The sequence below is a fragment of the Lepidochelys kempii genome, chromosome 23 (assembly GCF_965140265.1).
Source record: "Lepidochelys kempii isolate rLepKem1 chromosome 23, rLepKem1.hap2, whole genome shotgun sequence".
NCBI lineage: Eukaryota > Metazoa > Chordata > Testudines > Cheloniidae > Lepidochelys > Lepidochelys kempii.
The window spans coordinates 1,661,882-1,680,969 of NC_133278.1; the positions used below are offsets into that span (position 1 = coordinate 1,661,882).

Genomic DNA, 19,088 nt, shown 5'->3' on the forward strand with positions numbered 1-19,088 from the left:
GGTGTGCAGGGACCTGCCTAGGGACAGAACTCAGAGGTGTTTCCAGGCCAGGGGATGGGCAGCTTGTCTTTGGGACAAAGAAAGAGAGACCACAGGGCAAGAGACTGTAAAGAGCTACTGCAGCTCCTCCATCCTGTCTTCAGTCCTGCTTCTGGCCTCTGGAGGGACTTGGCTACACTGAAGCTTTGAACCAAGGACTGAAGGACCCACCCCAGCTGGGGATGTTCTCCAGAGACTTGATTTGAACCTGCCGTTTATTCCATCCCTGCTACAAGCCTGAACCAAGAACTTGGCCATGACTGTGTGTCATTGATTCCATTTCACCCATTCTAGCTCTCGTCTCTATCTTTTTCCTTTTATGTATAAACCTTTAGATTTTAGATTCTATGTATAAAGGTTTTATGTATAAACCTTTAGATTTTAGAGAAAGCAAAGGATCGCTGCTGAGGAGAGGGTTCACCAGCTGCGACAAGAAACTGCCAGAATTCAGCTGGAAGTCAAAAAAGCAATCAAGAAACTGTATCCTCTTGAAATTTCAGTTTGTAACAATGTTGGTGTGTTATATTGCTCTGACCAGGGGAGGGGGACTCTAACCTGATGGGAAATAGCTGTTTGTCTGTGCAAAAAAGCAGTTTGTCTGTGAATGAAGTTTCTGAATGTCTGTCTAATGTCTTAGAAGTGAACCTGGAATTAGATCAAGAACAGAAAGAACTCATTGGTCAGGAGCAGATTAAAGTGGATGGTCAGGTTAAAGCCCTAACTGAGGAAGGAAAGGGTAGATTTTTGATGGATGATGGATTGTTGGCTAGTACAGCTTGTAAAAGTGAACCTGGAAAAGGTAACTGTGATTTGCTGGATACCTCCGGGTAGTGAGAAGAGCAGCAGTTTATCTGTGGGGAGTGGCAAGGTGCTGGGTAAGGAAAATTTGGATGAGCCTAGGCAGCCTTGTGAGCTGATGGCTGTGTCTAGTCAGCAGGGCGGGAAGGAGAGGAGAGTGGAAGATGAGTGTCCCTGGACCTTACCTGGGTGGAGAATTGTGACAGGGAAGGAAACGTCTCTGTGTCTGTCAGGGGTATTGACTTGCCTGTGGAGGGAGCTACCCTGGTCTCCAAGCAGTTGTCTGTGACCAGCCTTGTGTGCTGGGACCAGGGGAATGAGATCCCAAGCGGTGTGCCTAGGAAAGGAGAAAGTGTGTCTGGCTCTTCTTTTTCTGTGGAGCAGACAGAAGGGGCCTTTCAGCCTGTGACGGTTGAGGGTCGTGCAGTTGTCTCAGAGTTGGTTCTGGATTCAGCTAAAGCCCAGGAAGGGAAGAGTCCTAAGTTTGTGTCTGCTCGGGAGAATGGCCCTGTAACTAGGTCGCATCCAGTTAGTGTCCTAGCAAAATCCCAGAGACCAGACAATTCTGGTGCTTGTATTTTGCCTGTTGCTACTGTGTGGCTGGGAAAGGGTGTCGCAACTCTGTCTAATCAGGGTGAGATCCTAGCCAGGGCACAAGGAGAGTGTGAAGGTGATTTGATTGTGTTACCTACTGAGGGTGTGGAAACCTGTAGCAAGAAGGAAAAGATTCCTGAACTTGTGTGTGGCAAAGGGAAGGAGAAGGCTTCTGACCTTTCATCTAGGAAGTCTGTGAGTTTGCCTGAAAGGGGATTGTGTAGGAATGGACGAGAGGTAATTCTGGATGTAAGTGAGACCCAGAAAGCGTCTGTTGTTGCTCAGGAAAGTGTTCCTCTAGAGCAAGCCCTAGGTAAAGAGGGTAAGAGCAGAATTTCTGTGAGGGGTGAATTGTTGCATAGAAAAGCCCTAGGGAAAGGAATCCTCATGGAGTCTTTGCAAGCAGTTTACTGCCACTGAAGGGTGTGAAAGTGATTTAATCAAGAAAGTTTCAGTTCCTAAAACAGCCAGAAATTTTCTGTGATGAATAGAAAAGAAGTACTTGTGGCACCTTAGAGACTAACCAATTTATTTGGTGAATAAAGCCACTGACTTCCCTGTTGAAAGATCCAGTGTGGAGAGCTTTGAGAAGGTCTCAGATGGAGTGAAAGCTGTTAAGAAAGTTGAACAGGCCTATAACCAAGTGGCTGTGTTTGGCCAGCTTGTTGGGGAGACAAGGTTGTTGAGAGAGGAATGTCTCCAAGCTAGTTCTGTAAGTGAACAGTCGGTCTCAGGTTCGGAGGGAAGACTGGGGAGCTGAGTCTGCAGAGCAGAACAGCTGTGTAGTTAATCTCTCGAGAATGCAGGGGATGGCAGGTCTACTCTCATCTCTAGACACTTTGGATCTGACTTGTAGTCTCTCAGTGAACTTAGTATCTGATTCCAGGTGGAAGCAGAGGTTGGTAAGGGAAGGACCACAGAACTTTGAGTCTGGCTTGGTAGTAAAAATGGATGCTTTCTCTTTAAGATAGAGTCCAGCCTTGGAATCGGTAGCAGTGAAGGATCTGAACTCTGGTGAACTGGCTCCTGTCTGTGGTAATGCAAATTACTTGGCTGGCAGGGAGAAGACGGACTTGCTAATAGCTGTTAGCACAGAGAGCACGCCCAATCAGCCAGTGAATTCTGTTAAGCAAGAGAAATCAGGGTTTGATCCATCAGGACAAGGAGAAAAAAGAAACCTTAATTTTGCAAAGGGAAGCCACAGGCTGACCCTAAAAGGCCCAAACCTCACTGGTATTGAGCCAAAGGGGTGGCATGACAGAAACGATTGTAAATGGACACTTGCAAAGCACTTGTAACCAATATGTTGCTATTACCAAAAACTGTAAAAGTGGCCAGTGTGCCCAATCTTTTGGAAAATCCCTTGACCATGTTAAAAGTGATACATAAGATCACACGTTGTGTTAAAAGGCCTGGTTATACTGTACGCCAGCTGGGGGTCTGGCCCCATTGCGTCCAGTGGAACCATAGCCCATTCACACCAGCCGGGGGTCTGGCCCCACAATTCGTTATCAGTTTAGCTCCTCGATTTGTGATGAAATCAGCTGGGTGCTGGCACAGGTTTGCTGCTCATATGTTTGTAGCTCGTAAGCATCCGGGCGGGATGAAAGGTTTGTAGCCCGTCCGTTCTTCACAACGCTCTGCTCTTTCGGATTTCATTCCTAGCAGTGCGTGGTCCGTTCGCTAAATCCCACGGCTCTGGTCCCTAAGTTACACAACACCAGGCCCCATTAAAGGGAGACTAGCGAGTTGTGAAAATGCACCCATCTACAGAACGCAGCCCAAGGCTTGAAAAGGTTTTCACTAGTCGCCAGTAACTGTCCACTTGCCGCTGGGGTAACCGTCGCGTTCAGTCTGAACAGGGCTGCACTCGTCGATAGTTGTTACTTGTTAGTAGTACGGCAGTGTCTGGGCACAGGACAGTCAGGGAGTGAGAGACTGCCCCTCCCTGAAGAGCCCACAGCCGACCTGTATACAAAGGGTGTGAGGGGAAACTGAGGCACAGAGAGGGGGGGAAAGAAAAGGAGGACTTGTGGTACTTTAGAGACTAACCAATTTATTTGAGCATAAGCTTTCGTGAGCTACAGCTCACTTCATCGGATGCATCCTGTGGAAAATACAGAAGATGTTTTTATACACACAAACCATGAAAAAATGGGTGTTTATCACTACAAAAGGTTTTCTCTCCCCCCACCCAGAGTAACAGAGTGTTACGGCTGTTACTCTGAAACCGGTCATTATGCAAGAGAGGGGAAATTAACACATACTGTACCACCAACTGCCTCTTCCCCCTGCCTTTTCCTGCATGCCCCAAGAATCAGATCCGGTTAGGGAGGCAGAATTGCCTGAAAACATGTTGCATCACCTGCAAAACCATTCGGCGTTACGTATCTCCACTGCTATGACAATCAATGGCCCCCAAAACCCACCTTTCAAGAGCCATGGGTCTTACACGTGTAGATCACAACCGGGGGGTACCTCATCCACTGCATGGCATGCCCCCAACACACCCCTGCGGGGGAAAGGACGCCCTCCCCGCACGCCCGAATGAACTCCCGCAGGAAAACGAGAACAGACAGAAACTCCCCAGATCTGACCTCTCAGGCCTCGTCCTCCCAGGAAACCTGCCCGACACCTTCACGAGATGAGCCCAGGAGCGTCGGTTCAGAACTGAGCTCGGCCCCAGAGAATTGACACCCTGGATTGATGGTTCTCTGCCGCACTCCGTAACCCACCAACCCCGCTTCGGCCTGTCCACCGCCCACTTCACCCCATCCCGAGTGACGTGTTCGCTCCGGATCTGTCCTGCTCTCATGTAGGCCTTGCTGGATTCCTGGGCATAACCAAAGGCTGGGCATCAGAGCAGGGTTTGGCAGAAGGGCAATGCATTCCAGCGAGCCAAGGAAGCCGGCTGGGTGCACAACCCCCCCCCCAGATCTCTCCAGTGACTGTAAACAGATTCTTAGGAGATTGTACCAGCACTGCCTGGCACAGACATGCACAGCACCAGGCGCGGCTTTGGCCCAAAGGATCCAGCCTGGCCGGTTCGGGGTGACAAATCGCGGAGGTTTAAAGACCGGGGGAAATGAATGGTGACCCCCATTGTAGGAGGAAGGGGCACCAGGGCTGAATGCAGCAGGCCCTGCTTGCAGCAGGGGGGTCATCCTGCAATGCACCTCACTTGCTACGTGGGGGGCTGGAATGCCAAAGGGGTGGGGGTGGGGTGCTTCTACCTGGGGGTGCAAGCTAGGCGTAAAAAGCCCTAGGCACCATTGGACCCGCTCCTCGCCAGCAGTGCAGGACAGAGCTGATGAGTCTTCATGGAGAGTCCCTCTTTCTGGCTGGGGGTCCTAGAGCGGTGGACGGGCCTGGGGGCAAAGCCTTAGTCCTTGGACGGGGGACACCCCAGAGATTGCCCTGGCTGCACAGTCCCGCCCACCCGCTGAATCCCCAAGAGCTGGGTTAAGCGGCAGGACAGCGGGACGGGTGGTCCCACGAGCAGCGGTGGCTCGTGGTGACCGATGGTGGCCAGCAGTGGGGGGAAGCCAGTTGCATTGATCGATCCCCCGTGAACGCACCTCTGAACTCTGGGTCTTCACTAACCGACTGACTGGGGTGCCGGGGAGAGGGCGGGGGTGGCGTGTTAAAGGGAAAGTCCTTCCTTTCCCCTTTCTTTGCTGCACAGATGCCGTGCTCGTGAGAGGGGGAGTCCTGCCTCCTAGAACAGCCTAGGGGGGGCAGGAGGTTTTCCCAGGCTACTGGGAGGGGGCTCGAGCTGGTCCTGTTTGCTCTTGTTAAGAGCAAACCCTAGGGCCTGACCCTGGCCTTGGCTCCCGGCTCTGCCTGGCAGAAGGGTCTCACGAGTCAGAATGAAATGGATGCAATCCCCTGAGCTTGTGTGTACAATGGAGAGCCCCCCCCCCTGCACACAGGGTGCTCCCCCGCGGGAGAAGCAGAGACAAAAAGAACCGCAGCAGACAGATGTCAGGCACGTGGTGTAACGCACAGCTGGAGACGAGCATGCCTGGCTTCATACGCTTAGTATTACAGGTATTACGGCTGCATCTTGAGGCCCTGACCGAGATCGGGGCCCCGTCGGGCCGGGCGCTGCCCAGACCCCGACCAAGATCAGGGCCCCGTCGTGCCGGGCACTGCCCAGACCCTGACCGAGACCAGGGCCCTGTCGTGCTGGGCGCAGCCGAGACCCTGACTGAGATCAGGGTCCCCGCTGGGCTGGGCGCTGCCCAGACCGTGACTGAGATCAGGGTCCCCGCTGCGCCGGGTGCTGCCCAGACCCTGACTGAGATCAGGGTCCCCGCTGGGCCGGGCGCTGCCCAGACCGTGACTGAGATCAGGGTCCCCGCTGCGCCGGGTGCTGCCCAGACCCTGAATGAGATCGGGGTCCCCGCTGGGCCGAGCGCTGCCCAGACCCTGACTGAGATCAGGGTCCTCGCTGGGCCGGGCGCTGCCCAGACAAAGAGCATGAGACAGTCCCTGCTTCCAGAGAACTCACAGTCTAAACAGAGAAAGGGAAGGGAATTATAGTCTCTCCACAAATGGGGAAACTGAGGCACAGAGAGGCAGGTGCTTGCCCAAGGTCTCACAGGGACTCTGTGGCACAGAAGAATTGAAGCGAGATCCCCCGAGTCTCAGCTCGGGGCTTTTACCACAAGGCCTTCCTCTCAGCCCCCTTACAGGTGGACTGGGCGACCCAAAGCCATATTCTGGCTGGATTGCCCAGTGCCTGAGTGCTCGAAGCACCAGCCGTCGCTTTGGTCTGATCCAAACCTGCTCTCGGCTGCGCCCATGTTTAAACAACGCCGGCAGCCCCAGATAAGAACCGTATCCACCCAGCGCAGGTTACAACCCCCCCGGGGAAATACAGCCCAGCCGGCCTGAAACCAGCCAGCATAAAGCCTGGGATCCCCATAGAGCTTTCGGCCAGAGCGGGATTGTTTTGTCGGAGTTCCCGCAGACCCTCTCCCGGCTGACGTCCGAGAGACGCCTCCACAGGACCCGATGGGGTGCGGAGATGCAACGACTCTTCTGCTGCTGGTCTGTATTTCAGGCCTGATCTACCTCCTCGTGCGCAGGCCGAGCTCCCGAAGAAGCCACTTGCCCCCCGGCCCCGCTCCCCTGCCTTTCCTGGGCAACGTGCTGCAGCTGAAAGCTGAGGGGATGGTGAATTCGCTCAGGAAGGTAGGTCATGTCCGCCTGCGTCCCGCGTTTGCTCTTCCCAGGGGGAGGTTAGGAGCCTGCTACTGCAGCTATGAAAGAAACCCTGGCATCCTCCCCCGCCACCGGGAACCATTCCCGCACGAGGAGAAGTGTTTGCAGCAGTATCCCCGGCTCACGCTCTCTCCCTGGCGCTGCGGGGCGGCACGGCATCTGGGTGTATTTCCCCCCTTATTACGTAGGCCCGGGAACCCCAAACAAAGCTCAGGACCCCGGTGCGCTAGGCGCTGTACGTCCAGATCGCGCGGAACACCGGGCACCGATGCATTCTGCCCCGGAGGGCCCCGCATCTCAGCGGTGCTTCTGGGCATGGGCTGGAAGGTGCGACAAGCCCGCCTCAGAATCAGCCCATTAACGATTGCTAAGGAAAGCGGTGGTGCAGCCGAGCGCCGTGAGCAGTCTAGTCGGCCTCGCCGTGCGAGCACCCCGCTATAGTTCGCGCCGGAAGAGCCAGAGCTGCTGATTGCCCAGAGGAACGGAGCTACAGGGGAGAGAAAGGAATCGGGATTCTCTGCCACCGTCCCCCTTCCAGGCCTTAGGCACCCTGACGTCTCGCCAGCTTTGCGTGCTGTGCACAGGCTGGGGTGGATATTTGGGGCAAGGAGAGCTTTAGGGGTTGGGTGGGGTGAGCGGGCGCGGGGGAGGACACGGGGCGGTTGCTTCTGTACATAAATAACCGTGAAAGGATTTTTGCACGGTTCCCCAGCCCAGCTGGGCGGCGGCCGCACGAACAGGGTGCCAGTGAGAAAGCCGATTGATCCGCTCAGCGACTGCAAACCAGGGGTGTCACTTCAGAAAAATGCGGGGGGCGGGAATTTGTGTCGGCCTGTAGAACTTGTCATGGGATCAGATTGTAGCCTGCAAAGTCTGGCGGGGGAAGAGGGCAAAACACGGCACGCGCAGGCCTATGAAAAGCTGGGCATGCGTGCAAAGAAAGGTCTGGGGAGGAGGGAGGGGGGCAACTGCCTCCACCCCCATCCCCTAGCAAATCACACCCCTGCAACAGACTAGCGCATGGGGACGGATTCTGCTCTCAGTTCTGTCCCCGCCCTGATTTCTACCGCAGCTCAGGGACAAGTATGGCCCGGTCTTCACGGTTCATCTGGGCCCCCGGCGGGTTGTGGTCCTGTGGGGGTACGAGGCTGTGAAGGAGGCCCTGGAGGATCAAGCCGACGAGTTCAGCGGGAGAGGGAAGCTTGCGGCCTTCGAAGAGATTGTCCAGGGGTTTGGTGAGTTCTGCAGGCCACATATGAGGCATGTGGTCTGATGGCTGGGAGCCAGGACTCCTGGGTTCTATCCCCAGCCCTGGGAAGGGAGAGGAGTCTGGGGTTACAGCAGGTGGGGGCTGGGTTCCAGTCCCAGCTCTGGGAAGGGAGTGGGATCTAGTGGTTAGAGCAGGTAGGGGCTGGGAGCCAGGACTCCTGGGTTCCATTCCCACCTCTGGGAGCAGAGTGGGGTCTGGTGGTTAGAGCCTCCGGGAGCCAGGACTCCTGGGTTCTGTCCCTGGTTCCGCCACTGACTCAGTGAGCCAGCTGGGGCAAGTCCACCTGGGTCTCCTTTCCCCCAGCTACAGACTCACCGGGGGGGCTGTGAGGTCACTGAACGCCTGTTGCTCATGTGCACAGAGCACCCTGGCGTGCCAGCAACGCGTGGTGTTCTCACCAGCGCTCTGGACAGCCAGCACGCCCCTGCCCACGCCCCTCCCGACGGGCCAGTCCCCGCTCCCGGTTCCCCGGCCTGTGCCCTTGGCGGGACGCTTTGCACAACCCTCCGACCCCCAGGGCTGCTCTTCTCCAACGGGGAGCGGTGGCGGCAGCTGCACCGGTTCTCCCTCGCCGCGCTGCAGGACTTCGGCACGGGGAAGCGGAGCGCCGAGGAGCGGATCCAGGAGGAGGCCCAGCGCCTGGTGGAGGAGTTCAGGAAAACCAAGGGTTCGTCTATTTCTGGGTTCCTCTGCATGGTCGGGTCAGGGTCTGGGGAGCAGCTGCGGGGGTTCCCCGTTCATGCCCTGCGCCCCTCCCTGCTAGAAGCTGTCAGACATTCTGGTACCAAAGCCGCAGGACCGGGGGAATGTCCCATCCCCTCTTCTCCTTCCAGGTTCGCCCTTCGACCCCACGTTCCTCCTGAGCCGCTCGGCCGCCAGCGTCATCTGCTCCATCGTCTTCGGCCAGCACTGCGATTATGCGGACGAGAGCTTCCTCGACTTGCTGGCCAAGACCAACCAGGTCTTCGTGCGGCTGAGCTCCACCTGGGGACAGGTGAGCAGCCCAGGGAGCCAGGGATAGGACCCAGAGCTCCCAGACACCCCCCTGGAGGAGGATCCCCAGGGGGCCACCCCTGCCCCCTTTATCCTGCAGGAGTGGGACAGAGACACCTGAGAATCAGCCCCACAGACTCATAGATGTGGGGCTGCAAGGGACCTCAAGAGGTCACCAAGTCCAGGCCCCTGCGTTCGGGCAGCACCAAATCAACCTAGGTTGACCCCGACGGGTGTCTCTCCAACTCGTTGTTAAAACCCTCCAGGGTCGGGGATTCCACAACCCCTTACGTCACCTGTTCTTAACTCCCCTGAGAGCTGGAAAGCTTTTCCTAATCTCTAACCGAAAAGTCCCTTGTCACCGATCAAGCCCTTTCCTTCTTGTCCTACCCGCAGTGTATCCCCAGCCTCTTTCATAGAGTCATAGGGTTAGAAGGGACGGCAAGCAGGGGCGCCGGGGCGCCATGGCCCCACCACTTTTAAATAAGGGCGAGCGATGGGGGGGAGGGGCAGAGAGGAGCGGGGAGGGGCAGAGAGGAGCGAGCAGGGGCGGGGGCGGTGGGGGGGGAAAAGGCAGCCTGGGAGAACTGCAGGAAACAGGAAATATACAAGGAGATCAGACTCGAGAGTAATCTTCTGGCCTTGAAACCTCTGAAACGCTGGGGCTCGAGAGAAAAGCTGAGCAGGGAATGTCACACATGTGCCCCCCTGGTTTTCTCTGCCCTATGTATTATGCTCACAACATGCCAACAGAGAGGTGGGATAAAACCATCAGGCTCTCGCGGGGAAGGTTGCAATGTAACCCCGTGGAGGAGGCTTCGGAACGATAACACACAAGAACCTGGACACACAGAGAGACAAAACAGGCGGCTCTTCCAGCACCGAGGCACAGCTCCCCCCTGCCTGCGCCCGGCTGCCTGTGACCAGACACGTCCCTGTAGGGCCACAGGCCTCCCAGCAGGACGGGGAAACCCCAGAGCATTTCAACACGGTTTTCCATACCTCACCCTGCAGCTCTACGAGATGTTTTCCTGGTTCATGCACTTCCTTCCGGGAGCCCACAAACAGATCTTCCGAGACCTGGAGGACATCAACAGCTTCATCCTGGAGAGGATCAAAGCCAACCAGGCATCTCTGGACCGTGATAACCCGCGGGATTTCATCGACTGCTTCCTCCTCCAGATGGAAAAGGTCTGGAAAGAGAGAAGCTGAGACGGACAGACGAGGCCCCAGTGTCCTTTGTTTCACACGTATGGTTCAGGCATCGCCATGTACTTCAGGGAATCAAAGCAAGTTTTTAAACTCCCCTTTGTCCTGATGCCCACAAAACACCTGACCACCATTCGGCGGCTTGTGTGCTGGAACCATGGCCTATCAGGCTGGCCCACATGGCCCAGTGATCCCTTGTGTTCCCTTGATTCCCTTGTGTGCTCTCTTGCCTTATACCGAGCTCTGAAGCTCTTTGGGGCAGCGTGTTTTAGCCTGACCCACAACTGGGGCTGGCTCGTGCTGTGGTAACACAAGTGACTAATGAATTAGTAAATATCTGAGTCCATCCAGGATACCTCCACTGTCTCTTAGTACCTCCAGGGAAACCTGGAGCCTCCATGGTCTGGTAGAGCTGACGTGGGTACTGTAACCCGCTCGGGCTCGGACACCCGGATTTAGGGATGCAAACCTTGATTTGAACCAAAACCATTTATTGTGGTTAACAACTACTATTAAAGCAGAAAACAGGCAAAATAAACCAATAAATATAATGATCCGTTACCTTCTCCTGGGGCGTAGGCAGGGTCGGGATGGATTGTTCCTCCGATGCTCCAAATACCCCTTTATACTTCAGCACCTACGTACACAGCTGCCTGACGTATTCATGACCCTTCTCCCGGTCGCCATGATGCATTATATAGCTTCCAATCAGCATCGAACCCGGCGACACCCTCACTGCATACATCACACCCATCTACGAGATTAACCGTTTCGTTGGTTAATTGTCATCACGCCTACCCCACCCAGAGAGAGCGACCGCGGAACGGAGGGCTGCTTGGTGCAGGGTTATTTTTCCCTTCTCTACTTTCCTGTTCTTGTCCTTCATGGCACTTTCTTGTTTATCTCAACTTCTTCTTCTGGCCACGGGCCTCGGGGGCGGGGGGGTGGGGGGACGGATCTCATAAACACACCAGCATCAGTTATTTACCAAGCAACTCACCCAGCTTTACCTCGGGTTCCTCCTGTGGTTTTAACAGACACTGATTTCCCCTCCGAGCCCGTAGACAAGTCCCTGTGGAAATCCTCACCAAACCTTAAGACACATGGGGACTTCCCACAGGCTTAGGTCTGACCATTATCGTTCCAACATAACCCATACATTTCAGCTCTCCAACAGGGCCTCCATAGTAACCTAGACTCTCCTTGGTCCCTTACGGCCTCCATGGTAGCCTGGTGCCTCCATGGTAACCTGGCAACACCATGGCAACCTGACAACATCATGGCAACCTGGCACCTTGTGGCATCCGAGGGGCTGGGGGCATCAGCTCAGTCTCTCACCCCGTCCGCTCCAGATGGGCTGTCAAATGACTGTTTCAAAGGGGCAGCGGCCTGCCGGGTTGGGGACAGATCCAAAGGCCATTGAACTCCATGGGGCTATGCTGACTTGCCCCAGATGAGGATCTGTCCCTGTCCCCGTGATAACTCACATGTCCGCCTGTGCTTTCCAAGGAAATTCTCAACCCCGCCACGGAATTCCACCTCCGAAACTTGGTGATGACCGCGTTCAACCTGTTCTTCGTTGGGACCGAGACCGTCAGCTCCACCCTGCGCTACGGACTCCTGATCCTGCTGAAACACCCGGAGGTAGAAGGTAACTGAGTCGGCAGGAAGCTGGTAATTAGGTTACAAGCTTGGAATAAATGGGCCAGATCCCCAGGTAGCGTCAACGGGCCTCGCTCCCTTGACTCTGGCGGAGCTGAGGATCCAGACTGAATGGGTAGTAACTTTTGGCCCCCATCTGGAGTATTCAGACGTGCAATGAATTTGATGGTTCTCAGCCCCGTTCCTAGCACCCCTTACCCGTATGTTAGCATCTGCCACCCTTCTCAAGGGTCCCTCGGAGTCATACCTTGGTAGGGAGCTAGAGAGGCAGAAAGAACCGCAGGGTCTGTCTGCGTCCAGCAGCCTGAGTAGAGAATCCCCCGTGTAGTCACCCCAGCAGAGTTCTCACTCTTCTCCGCGGTGAGGGACCCAATGGGTGTCACTGGCTGGCTGACACCAGGGAACCCCCGGAGGGACACACTGGACTGAAGCTGCCTGGCCAATGGGCCAACCCTAGAGACCACCCCGCAGGCCCCCAGCCATGCTGCAAAGTAGGCTCTCAGACCGGCCAAGAACAAAAAAGAGCCCTTCCATTCCCCGGCCCACGATGGGGCGTCCTGATGTCTCCAGCCCTGCCGTGTTCTGTGTCCTGCTCACCTCTCTCTAGAGAAGATGACCCAGGAGATCGACCAGGTGGTAGGGCGCAGCCGCGTGCCGGCCGTGGCGGACCGGAGCCGGATGCCCTACGCCGATGCCGTGATCCATGAGATTCAGAGGTTCAGCGATGTTATTCCCATGAACCTCCCGCACGCCCTGACCCGGGACACCCACTTCAGGGGATACGCCATTCCCAAGGTAACAGCTCACAGTGTCCGTACGGGGACAGATTCCTTTCCCCCCTCCTCCCCGAATGTCAACCCGCAGTAACTGCACGGGAGCCAGCGTTACACCAACGGCAATCCAGGGTAACCAAGCGAAATTGTCGCCAAAGCAAGAGTGGGATCGTTAGACCCATTTTGCAGAGAGGGAGACTGAGTCAGGGGCCGCTCCAGGAATAGAACCCAGGACTCCTGAGTTCCCATCCCTGCACTCTGCCCATTGTCTCTCCGCCTCTCTGCTGCCCAGGGCACGGAGGTGTTCCCGGTGCTGAGCTCTGTGCTGCGGGACCCCAGTCGCTTCAGGGACCCCGAGAGATTCGACCCCGGGCGCTTCCTGGACGAGCAGGGTCACTTCAAGGCGAACGAGGCCTTCATGCCATTCTCCACAGGTACGGAGTTGGGAGGGTGAGGGGACATCACAGGAGCCCGGCTGCCCCCCAGAGGTGGCTTCTGAGACACGGGGAAGGCGCCCCTAGTGGGTAGAGATAGGATGACATGCCCGACAGAGACATTCCTTCTAACTCAGGGGTTCTCAAACTGGGGGTCGGGACCCCTCAGAGGGTGGCAAGGTTATTGCATGGGGGGTCGCGAGCTGCCAGCCTCCACCCCAAACCCTGCTTTGCCTCCAGCATTTATAATGGTGTTAAATATGTAAAAAAGTTTTTAATTTAAAAGGGGGGGGGGGTTGCACAGAGGCTTGCAATGTGAAAGGGGTCACCAGTACAAAAGTTTGAGAACCACTGATCTAGCCCATTTCAGTTACAGGTTAGCTGATGCAGGAAGGTTCGTATTCAGCTTCCATGGCAGTAAGAAAATGGGATCCTTGTCACATCAGGCGCTGCCCAGACTCCGACCGAGATCAGGCCCCCGTCGGGCCGAGTGCTGCCCAGACCCAGCCAAGATCGGGGCCCTGTCACGCCAGGCGCTGCCCAGACCCCAGCCGAGATCAGGGCCCCGTCGGGCCGGGCACTGCCCAGACCCCAGCCGAGATCAGGGCCCCGTCGGGCCAGGCGCTGCCCAGACCCCGGCCGAGATCGGGGCCCCGTCGGGCCGAGTGCTGCCCAGACCCAGCCAAGATCGGGGCCCTGTCACGCCAGGCGCTGCCCAGACCCCAGCCGAGATCAGGGCCCCGTCGGGCCGGGCACTGCCCAGACCCCAGCCGAGATCAGGGCCCCGTCGGGCCAGGCGCTGCCCAGACCCCGACCGAGATCAGGGCCCTGTCGGGCCGGGCGCTGCCCAGACCCCGACCGAGATCAGGGCCCTGTCGGGCCGGGCGCTGCCCAGACCCCGGCCGAGACTGGGGCCCCGTCGGGCCGGGCGCTGCCAGGCTCTGCCCAATCACAGAGTGAGAGACGATCCCTGCCCCACAGAGTTCAAAGTCTAACTTGGGTTAAAAGAGGCGTGAGCAGGCAGCAGCTTGGATTGGCAGCTACGGTCTCTCAGGTTACCTAGGGGCTTTAAGGAGCTGCCGTGTCTTTCCTGTGGTTTTATCCTGGGGCTCATCTACACAGTTCTCCCACCGGCACAGGAAATCCGCCTCCCCGGCAGGTGGGAGCTGCTGACGGAAGAATTTGTCCCTCGACCTAGTGCTGTTTGAAGCAGGGCCGTGGGCCGGCTTAGCTGTGTCACTCAGGGGGGTGGATTTTTCACACCCCTGAGCGCCGGAGCTAGGTCAGTCTTATAGCGCAGACCAGCCCGAAGTTACAAACATATCTTATTTTTTGTCTGAGGCCATGCAGCAAAGCCAGGAAGAAAAACCCGTGCTCCTGAAAGCTCCCTGCCCACTAGCCCAGCCTGCCTCTCCCTTAGCTTACCCTGCTAGCTCTGAGCCTCTTCCCTACCATGCTCCTCTCCCAGCCCACAACGTGGGAGGGAGGGGTGGTAGCGATTTACGGTATTATAAAGATAATCAGGGCGGGGCGTGGTTAATTTCACCCCTTGTTTTCCTCCCTAGGGAAGCGGATCTGCCTGGGCCAGGAGCTGGCCAGAATGGAGCTGTTCATCTTCCTGACGGCCATCCTGCAGAACTTCACCCTCAAGTCCCCCGTGCCCCCCCGGGACATCGAGCTCAAGCCGCCAGCCAGCGGCTTTGCCCACGTACCTCCCTGCTACCAGCTCTGCGTGGTGCCGCGCAGCGGAGGGAGCCAGGCGAAGGAGGAGCGGCCCAAAGATCGTCCGCAGGGGACAGCGGGGGCTCCGCCGAATCACACACCCCCAGCAGCCAGCCCAAATGCAGGGCCTGGGGCGCTATTCCCGTGAGGAGGAGCAATGGAAGAGAGGAATCCGGTGTTTCTTCGATGCTCTGTTTATTTGCAAATGTATCAAGCCCCGTCTCCCCAACCACAGAAGGAATCAAATAACAGGAGGGGGTTTCTTTGCTCAGAGCTCCACTCCTCTTCGCAGACAGCTCTCGGCCCCAAAAACTCTCCCTTTTTCTCCGGGCCACACTCCTAGGGCTTCCCCTGGCTGTCTCCTCGCCTTTTTGCTCCTGCTCTGTGCCTATTTCTTGCTGCTTCGCTCTCACACAGAGCCACAGATGGATAGGAGTGTGCGTGTGGGGACAGAGAGATGCATGGTCTAGTTATTACGTCATCCTGCCTTGAGTGCAGGGGACTGGACTAGATGGCCTCTCGGGGTCCCTTCCAGTCCTACACTTCTATGATTCGATGCATATGGGGGGTGGACGGGTGCACGTCATGATGAACAGTCATAGAAATGTGGGGCCGAGGTCACTGAGTCCAGCCCCCTGTGCTGAGGTAGAACCAAGTAACCCGAGACCAGCCCTGACAGGGGTCTGCCCAAACTGTTCTTAAAACCCTCCAGTGACAGGGATCCCACAGCCTCCCTCGGACGCCTGTCCTGGAGTGTCACTCCCCCGAGAGTTCGAAAGTTTGTCCTCGTATCGAACTGAAATCTCCCTCGCTGCAGATGAAGCCCCTGACTTGTCCTGTCCTCAGTGGACACGGAGAGCCATTGGTCACCGTCCTCTTTATACCACATGCTCAGGTCCCCGCTGGGCGCAGTCTGCTCTGCTCAAGAGGAAACAGACGCTTTTGTCAACCTTTCCTCCCAGCTCAGGTTTTCTAAACCTTTTCCCCTTTGTCCTGCCCTCCTCTGGACTCCAATTTGTCCCCATCTCTCCTAAAGGGCAGCCCCCAGACCTGGACACAGGGCTCCAACCGGAGCCGAGCACAGGGGGACAGCGACCTCCCGCCTCTGACATCCGACATGCCGGTCAATACACCCCACAATGAGATCGGCCATTTTCATAACTGCATTGCGTCGTGGGCTGATTCATTCGAACCCCCGGCGGCTTTCCAGCAGTTCGGCCACCCAGCTGGTTCCCCCCCAGGCTGGAATTTTTCCTCCCTACGTGCGGTACTCTGCACTTAGAATCATAGAATCATAGAATATCAGGGTTGGAAGGGACCCCAGAAGGTCATCTAGTCCAACCCCCTGCTCAAAGCAGGACCAATTCCCAGTTAAATCATCCCAGCCAGGGCTTTGTCAAGCCTGACCTTAAAAACCTCTAAGGAAGGAGATTCTACCACCTCCCTAGGTAACGCATTCCAGTGTTTCACCACCCTCTTAGTGAAAAAGTTTTTCCTAATATCCAATCTAAACCTCCCCCACTGCAACTTGAGACCATTACTCCTCGTTCTGTCATCTGCTACCATTGAGAACAGTCTAGAGCCATCCTCTTTGGAACCCCCTTTCAGGTAGTTGAAAGCAGCTATCAAATCCCCCCTCATTCTTCTCTTCTGCAGGCTAAACAATCCCAGCTCCCTCAGCCTCTCCTCATAACTCATGTGTTCCAGTCCCCTAATCATTTTTGTTGCCCTTCGCTGGACTCTCTCCAATTTATCCACATCCTTCTTGAAGTGTGGGGCCCAAAACTGGACACAGTACTCCAGATGAGGCCTCACCAATGTCGAATAGAGGGGAATGATCACGTCCCTCGATCTGCTCGCTATGCCCCTACTTATACATCCCAAAATGCCATTGGCCTTCTTGGCAACAAGGGCACACTGCTGACTCATATCCAGCTTCTCGTCCACTGTCACCCCTAGGTCCTTTTCTGCAGAACTGCTGCCTAGCCATTCGGTCCCTAGTCTGTAGCTGTGCATTGGGTTCTTCCGTCCTAAGTGCAGGACCCTGCACTTATCCTTATTGAACCTCATCACATTCCTTTTGGCCCAATCTTCCAATTGGTCTAGGTCCTTCTGTATCCTATCCCTCCCCTCCAGCGTATCTACCACTCCTCCCAGTTTAGTATCATCCGCAAATTTGCTGAGAGTGCAATCCACACCATCCTCCAGATCATTTATGAAGATATTGAATAAAACCGGCCCCAGGACCGACCCTTGGGGCACTCCACTTGATACCGGCTGCCAACTAGACATGGAGCCATTGATCACTACCCGTTGAGCCCGACAATTTAGCCAGCTTTCTACCCACCTTATAGTCCATTCATCCAGCCCATACTTCCTTAACTTGCTGACAAGAATACTATGGGAGACCGTGTCAAAAGCTTTGCTAAAGTCAAGAAACAATACATCCACTGCTTTCCCTTCATCCACAGAACCAGTAATCTCATCATAAAAGGCGATTAGATTAGTCAGGCATGACCTTCCCTTGGTGAATCCATGCTGGCTGTTCCTGATCACTTTCCTCTCATGCAAGTGCTTCAGGATTGATTCTTTGAGGACCTGCTCCATGATTTTTCCAGGGACTGAGGTGAGGCTGACTGGCCTGTAGTTCCCAGGATCTTCCTTCTTCCCTTTTTTAAAGATTGGCACTACATTAGCCTTTTTCCAGTCATCCGGGACTTCCCCGGTTCGCCACGAGTTTTCAAAGATAATGGCCAGTGGCTCTGCAATCACAGCCGCCAATTCCTTCAGCACTCTCGGATGCAACTCGTCCGGCCCCAGGGACTTGTGCACGTCCAGCTTTTCTAAATAGTCCCTAACCGCCTCTATCTCCACAGAGGGCTGGCCATCTCTTCCGCATTTTGTGATGCCCAGCGCATCACAATACTTGTCTGTATTGAATTTCATCTGGTTGATTTCAGACCAATTCTCTCATTTGTCGCGGTCGTTTTGAATTCTCATCCTGCCCCCAAAGTGCCTGCAACCCCACCTGCCTGGGTGCCACCTGCAAATTCTACACCAAGCCCGGGCCTGCCGTCTCCAAGTCATTAACGAACGGTGGAATGGCACCAGCCCCAGGACCACCGCCGGGAGGGCTCGACGAGATCCACCCTCCCCGTCTGACAGCCAAGCCTCAATCATTTCTGGCTGCGAGTGATCTTTGAATCAGATGGGCACCCGCCTCCTAGTAACTTCATCCAGGCGGCGTTTCCCTAGTTTGCTCATGAGAATGTCAAAAGCCAAGATCTCTCCCGTCTCCTGTTTCACCCAGATGCGGAGTAAGGTTTCCTGGGGCCCTGGCAAGTGGGAGGCCCCTCCCCGCCCTTTCCATCAGTGGTCCCGCCCCCATTCTGCCCCCTCCCCATGTGACCCCGCCCATGGCCCCACCCCTTTCTGCCCCTTCCCTGGAGTCCCGCCCCTGTTCCACCCAGGGTCCCCCCCATTCCACACCCCCCAAGACTGGAGAAGCTCTGTCTCCCCGCCACAGCCCCAGGCCACAGTGGGGAGTGAGAGCTCCCCCAGCCCTGGAGCCGTGGCAGGTAGCGAGAGGACCTCCAGTCCTGGGGCTGCAGCGGGGGCTTCCCCTGCTGCCCCCAGCTTCTGCCTGGGACAGAGTCGGGGGTCCGCTTCCTGCACTGCCATGCCTGCCCCGCCCCCCCGGCGCTGCTGCTGGGGAGCAGGGTCAGGGCATGGGGGCTTTCCCTGCCCCGCCAGGGCTCTGGGGCCTCTCAGTTGGCCGGAGTCCCCGGGCACGGGCGCCAGAGGCTGATCTGCTTCCCCCCATCCACTAAGCCAACAACCCTACCAAAGACAGAAATTAGACAGAGGTTAATGGAGTTACAACCCCTCCTACCTGCAATGCAGCCCATTTTGCTTAGCACCCAGCTGGGCTCTTTCCCACTTCGGCTCGAAACGCCAGCTGATCCTTCGACACGCCCCAGCCTGAGCCACCACGGGGGAGAGAATCTGCTCACCCAATGACCGTGCAACGCTCAGCCATGATCCAGCCATGATCCCGTCGGCTGCCGATGGCCCCAGTGACTGAGCGAGGGTGGAACCGTACGCCAGGAAGACGGGCAGCCGTTGCTGGCAGAACAGTTTGCTCACAGGGTTGCCGAGTGGCTAGAGAGCTGGGATTCGGGAGACCTGGCTCTGCCCCCGGCCTTGTTCAGGAAAAGTTAGCACATGTACTCCATTTTGGTTTGGGGCCCACCATTGTCTAAAAGCAAACAGATCATGCACCAGGAGGAGTGTTCCCACGATACTGCATTCCTGTGAAAACCCCCCCCGCCCTTGTCTCCAGCCTGCCTTGACTCCCGGTATCTG

At 56.3% G+C, this 19,088-nt stretch overlaps 1 protein-coding gene and 1 long non-coding RNA gene across 2 annotated transcripts; one reads left to right on the top strand and one right to left on the bottom strand.

Moving 5' to 3' along the window:
• The first annotated feature begins 6,353 nt into the window (after positions 1 to 6,353).
• Positions 6,354 to 15,997, top strand: LOC140902152 (cytochrome P450 2G1-like). The gene is made up of 9 exons (XM_073321912.1): positions 6,354 to 6,630; positions 7,733 to 7,895; positions 8,448 to 8,597; positions 8,764 to 8,924; positions 9,938 to 10,114; positions 11,642 to 11,783; positions 12,402 to 12,589; positions 12,860 to 13,001; positions 14,567 to 15,997. Exons 1-9 carry the CDS (start codon positions 6,451 to 6,453, stop codon positions 14,869 to 14,871), a joined length of 1,608 nt encoding a protein of 535 aa, XP_073178013.1. The 5' UTR covers positions 6,354 to 6,450; the 3' UTR covers positions 14,872 to 15,997.
• On the bottom strand, positions 9,932 to 18,725 carry LOC140902155 (uncharacterized). The gene is made up of 3 exons (XR_012156018.1): positions 18,616 to 18,725; positions 11,620 to 11,761; positions 9,932 to 10,886 (listed from the first exon to the last, which is right to left on the bottom strand). It is a non-coding gene; the product is annotated as an uncharacterized lncRNA (long non-coding RNA).
• Positions 18,726 to 19,088: the final 363 nt, after the last annotated feature.

Bases quoted from the DNA above. Each gene is read 5' to 3' on its own strand.
- LOC140902152 (XM_073321912.1), top strand. From the start codon at position 6,451: ATGGGGTGCGGAGATGCAACGACTCTTCTGCTGCTGGTCTGTATTTCA. The intron at 7,896-8,447 runs GTGAGTTCTGCA...TCCGACCCCCAG, and splicing joins AGAGATTGTCCAGGGGTTTG to GGCTGCTCTTCTCCAACGGG. The intron at 8,598-8,763 runs GTTCGTCTATTT...TTCTCCTTCCAG, and splicing joins GGAGTTCAGGAAAACCAAGG to GTTCGCCCTTCGACCCCACG.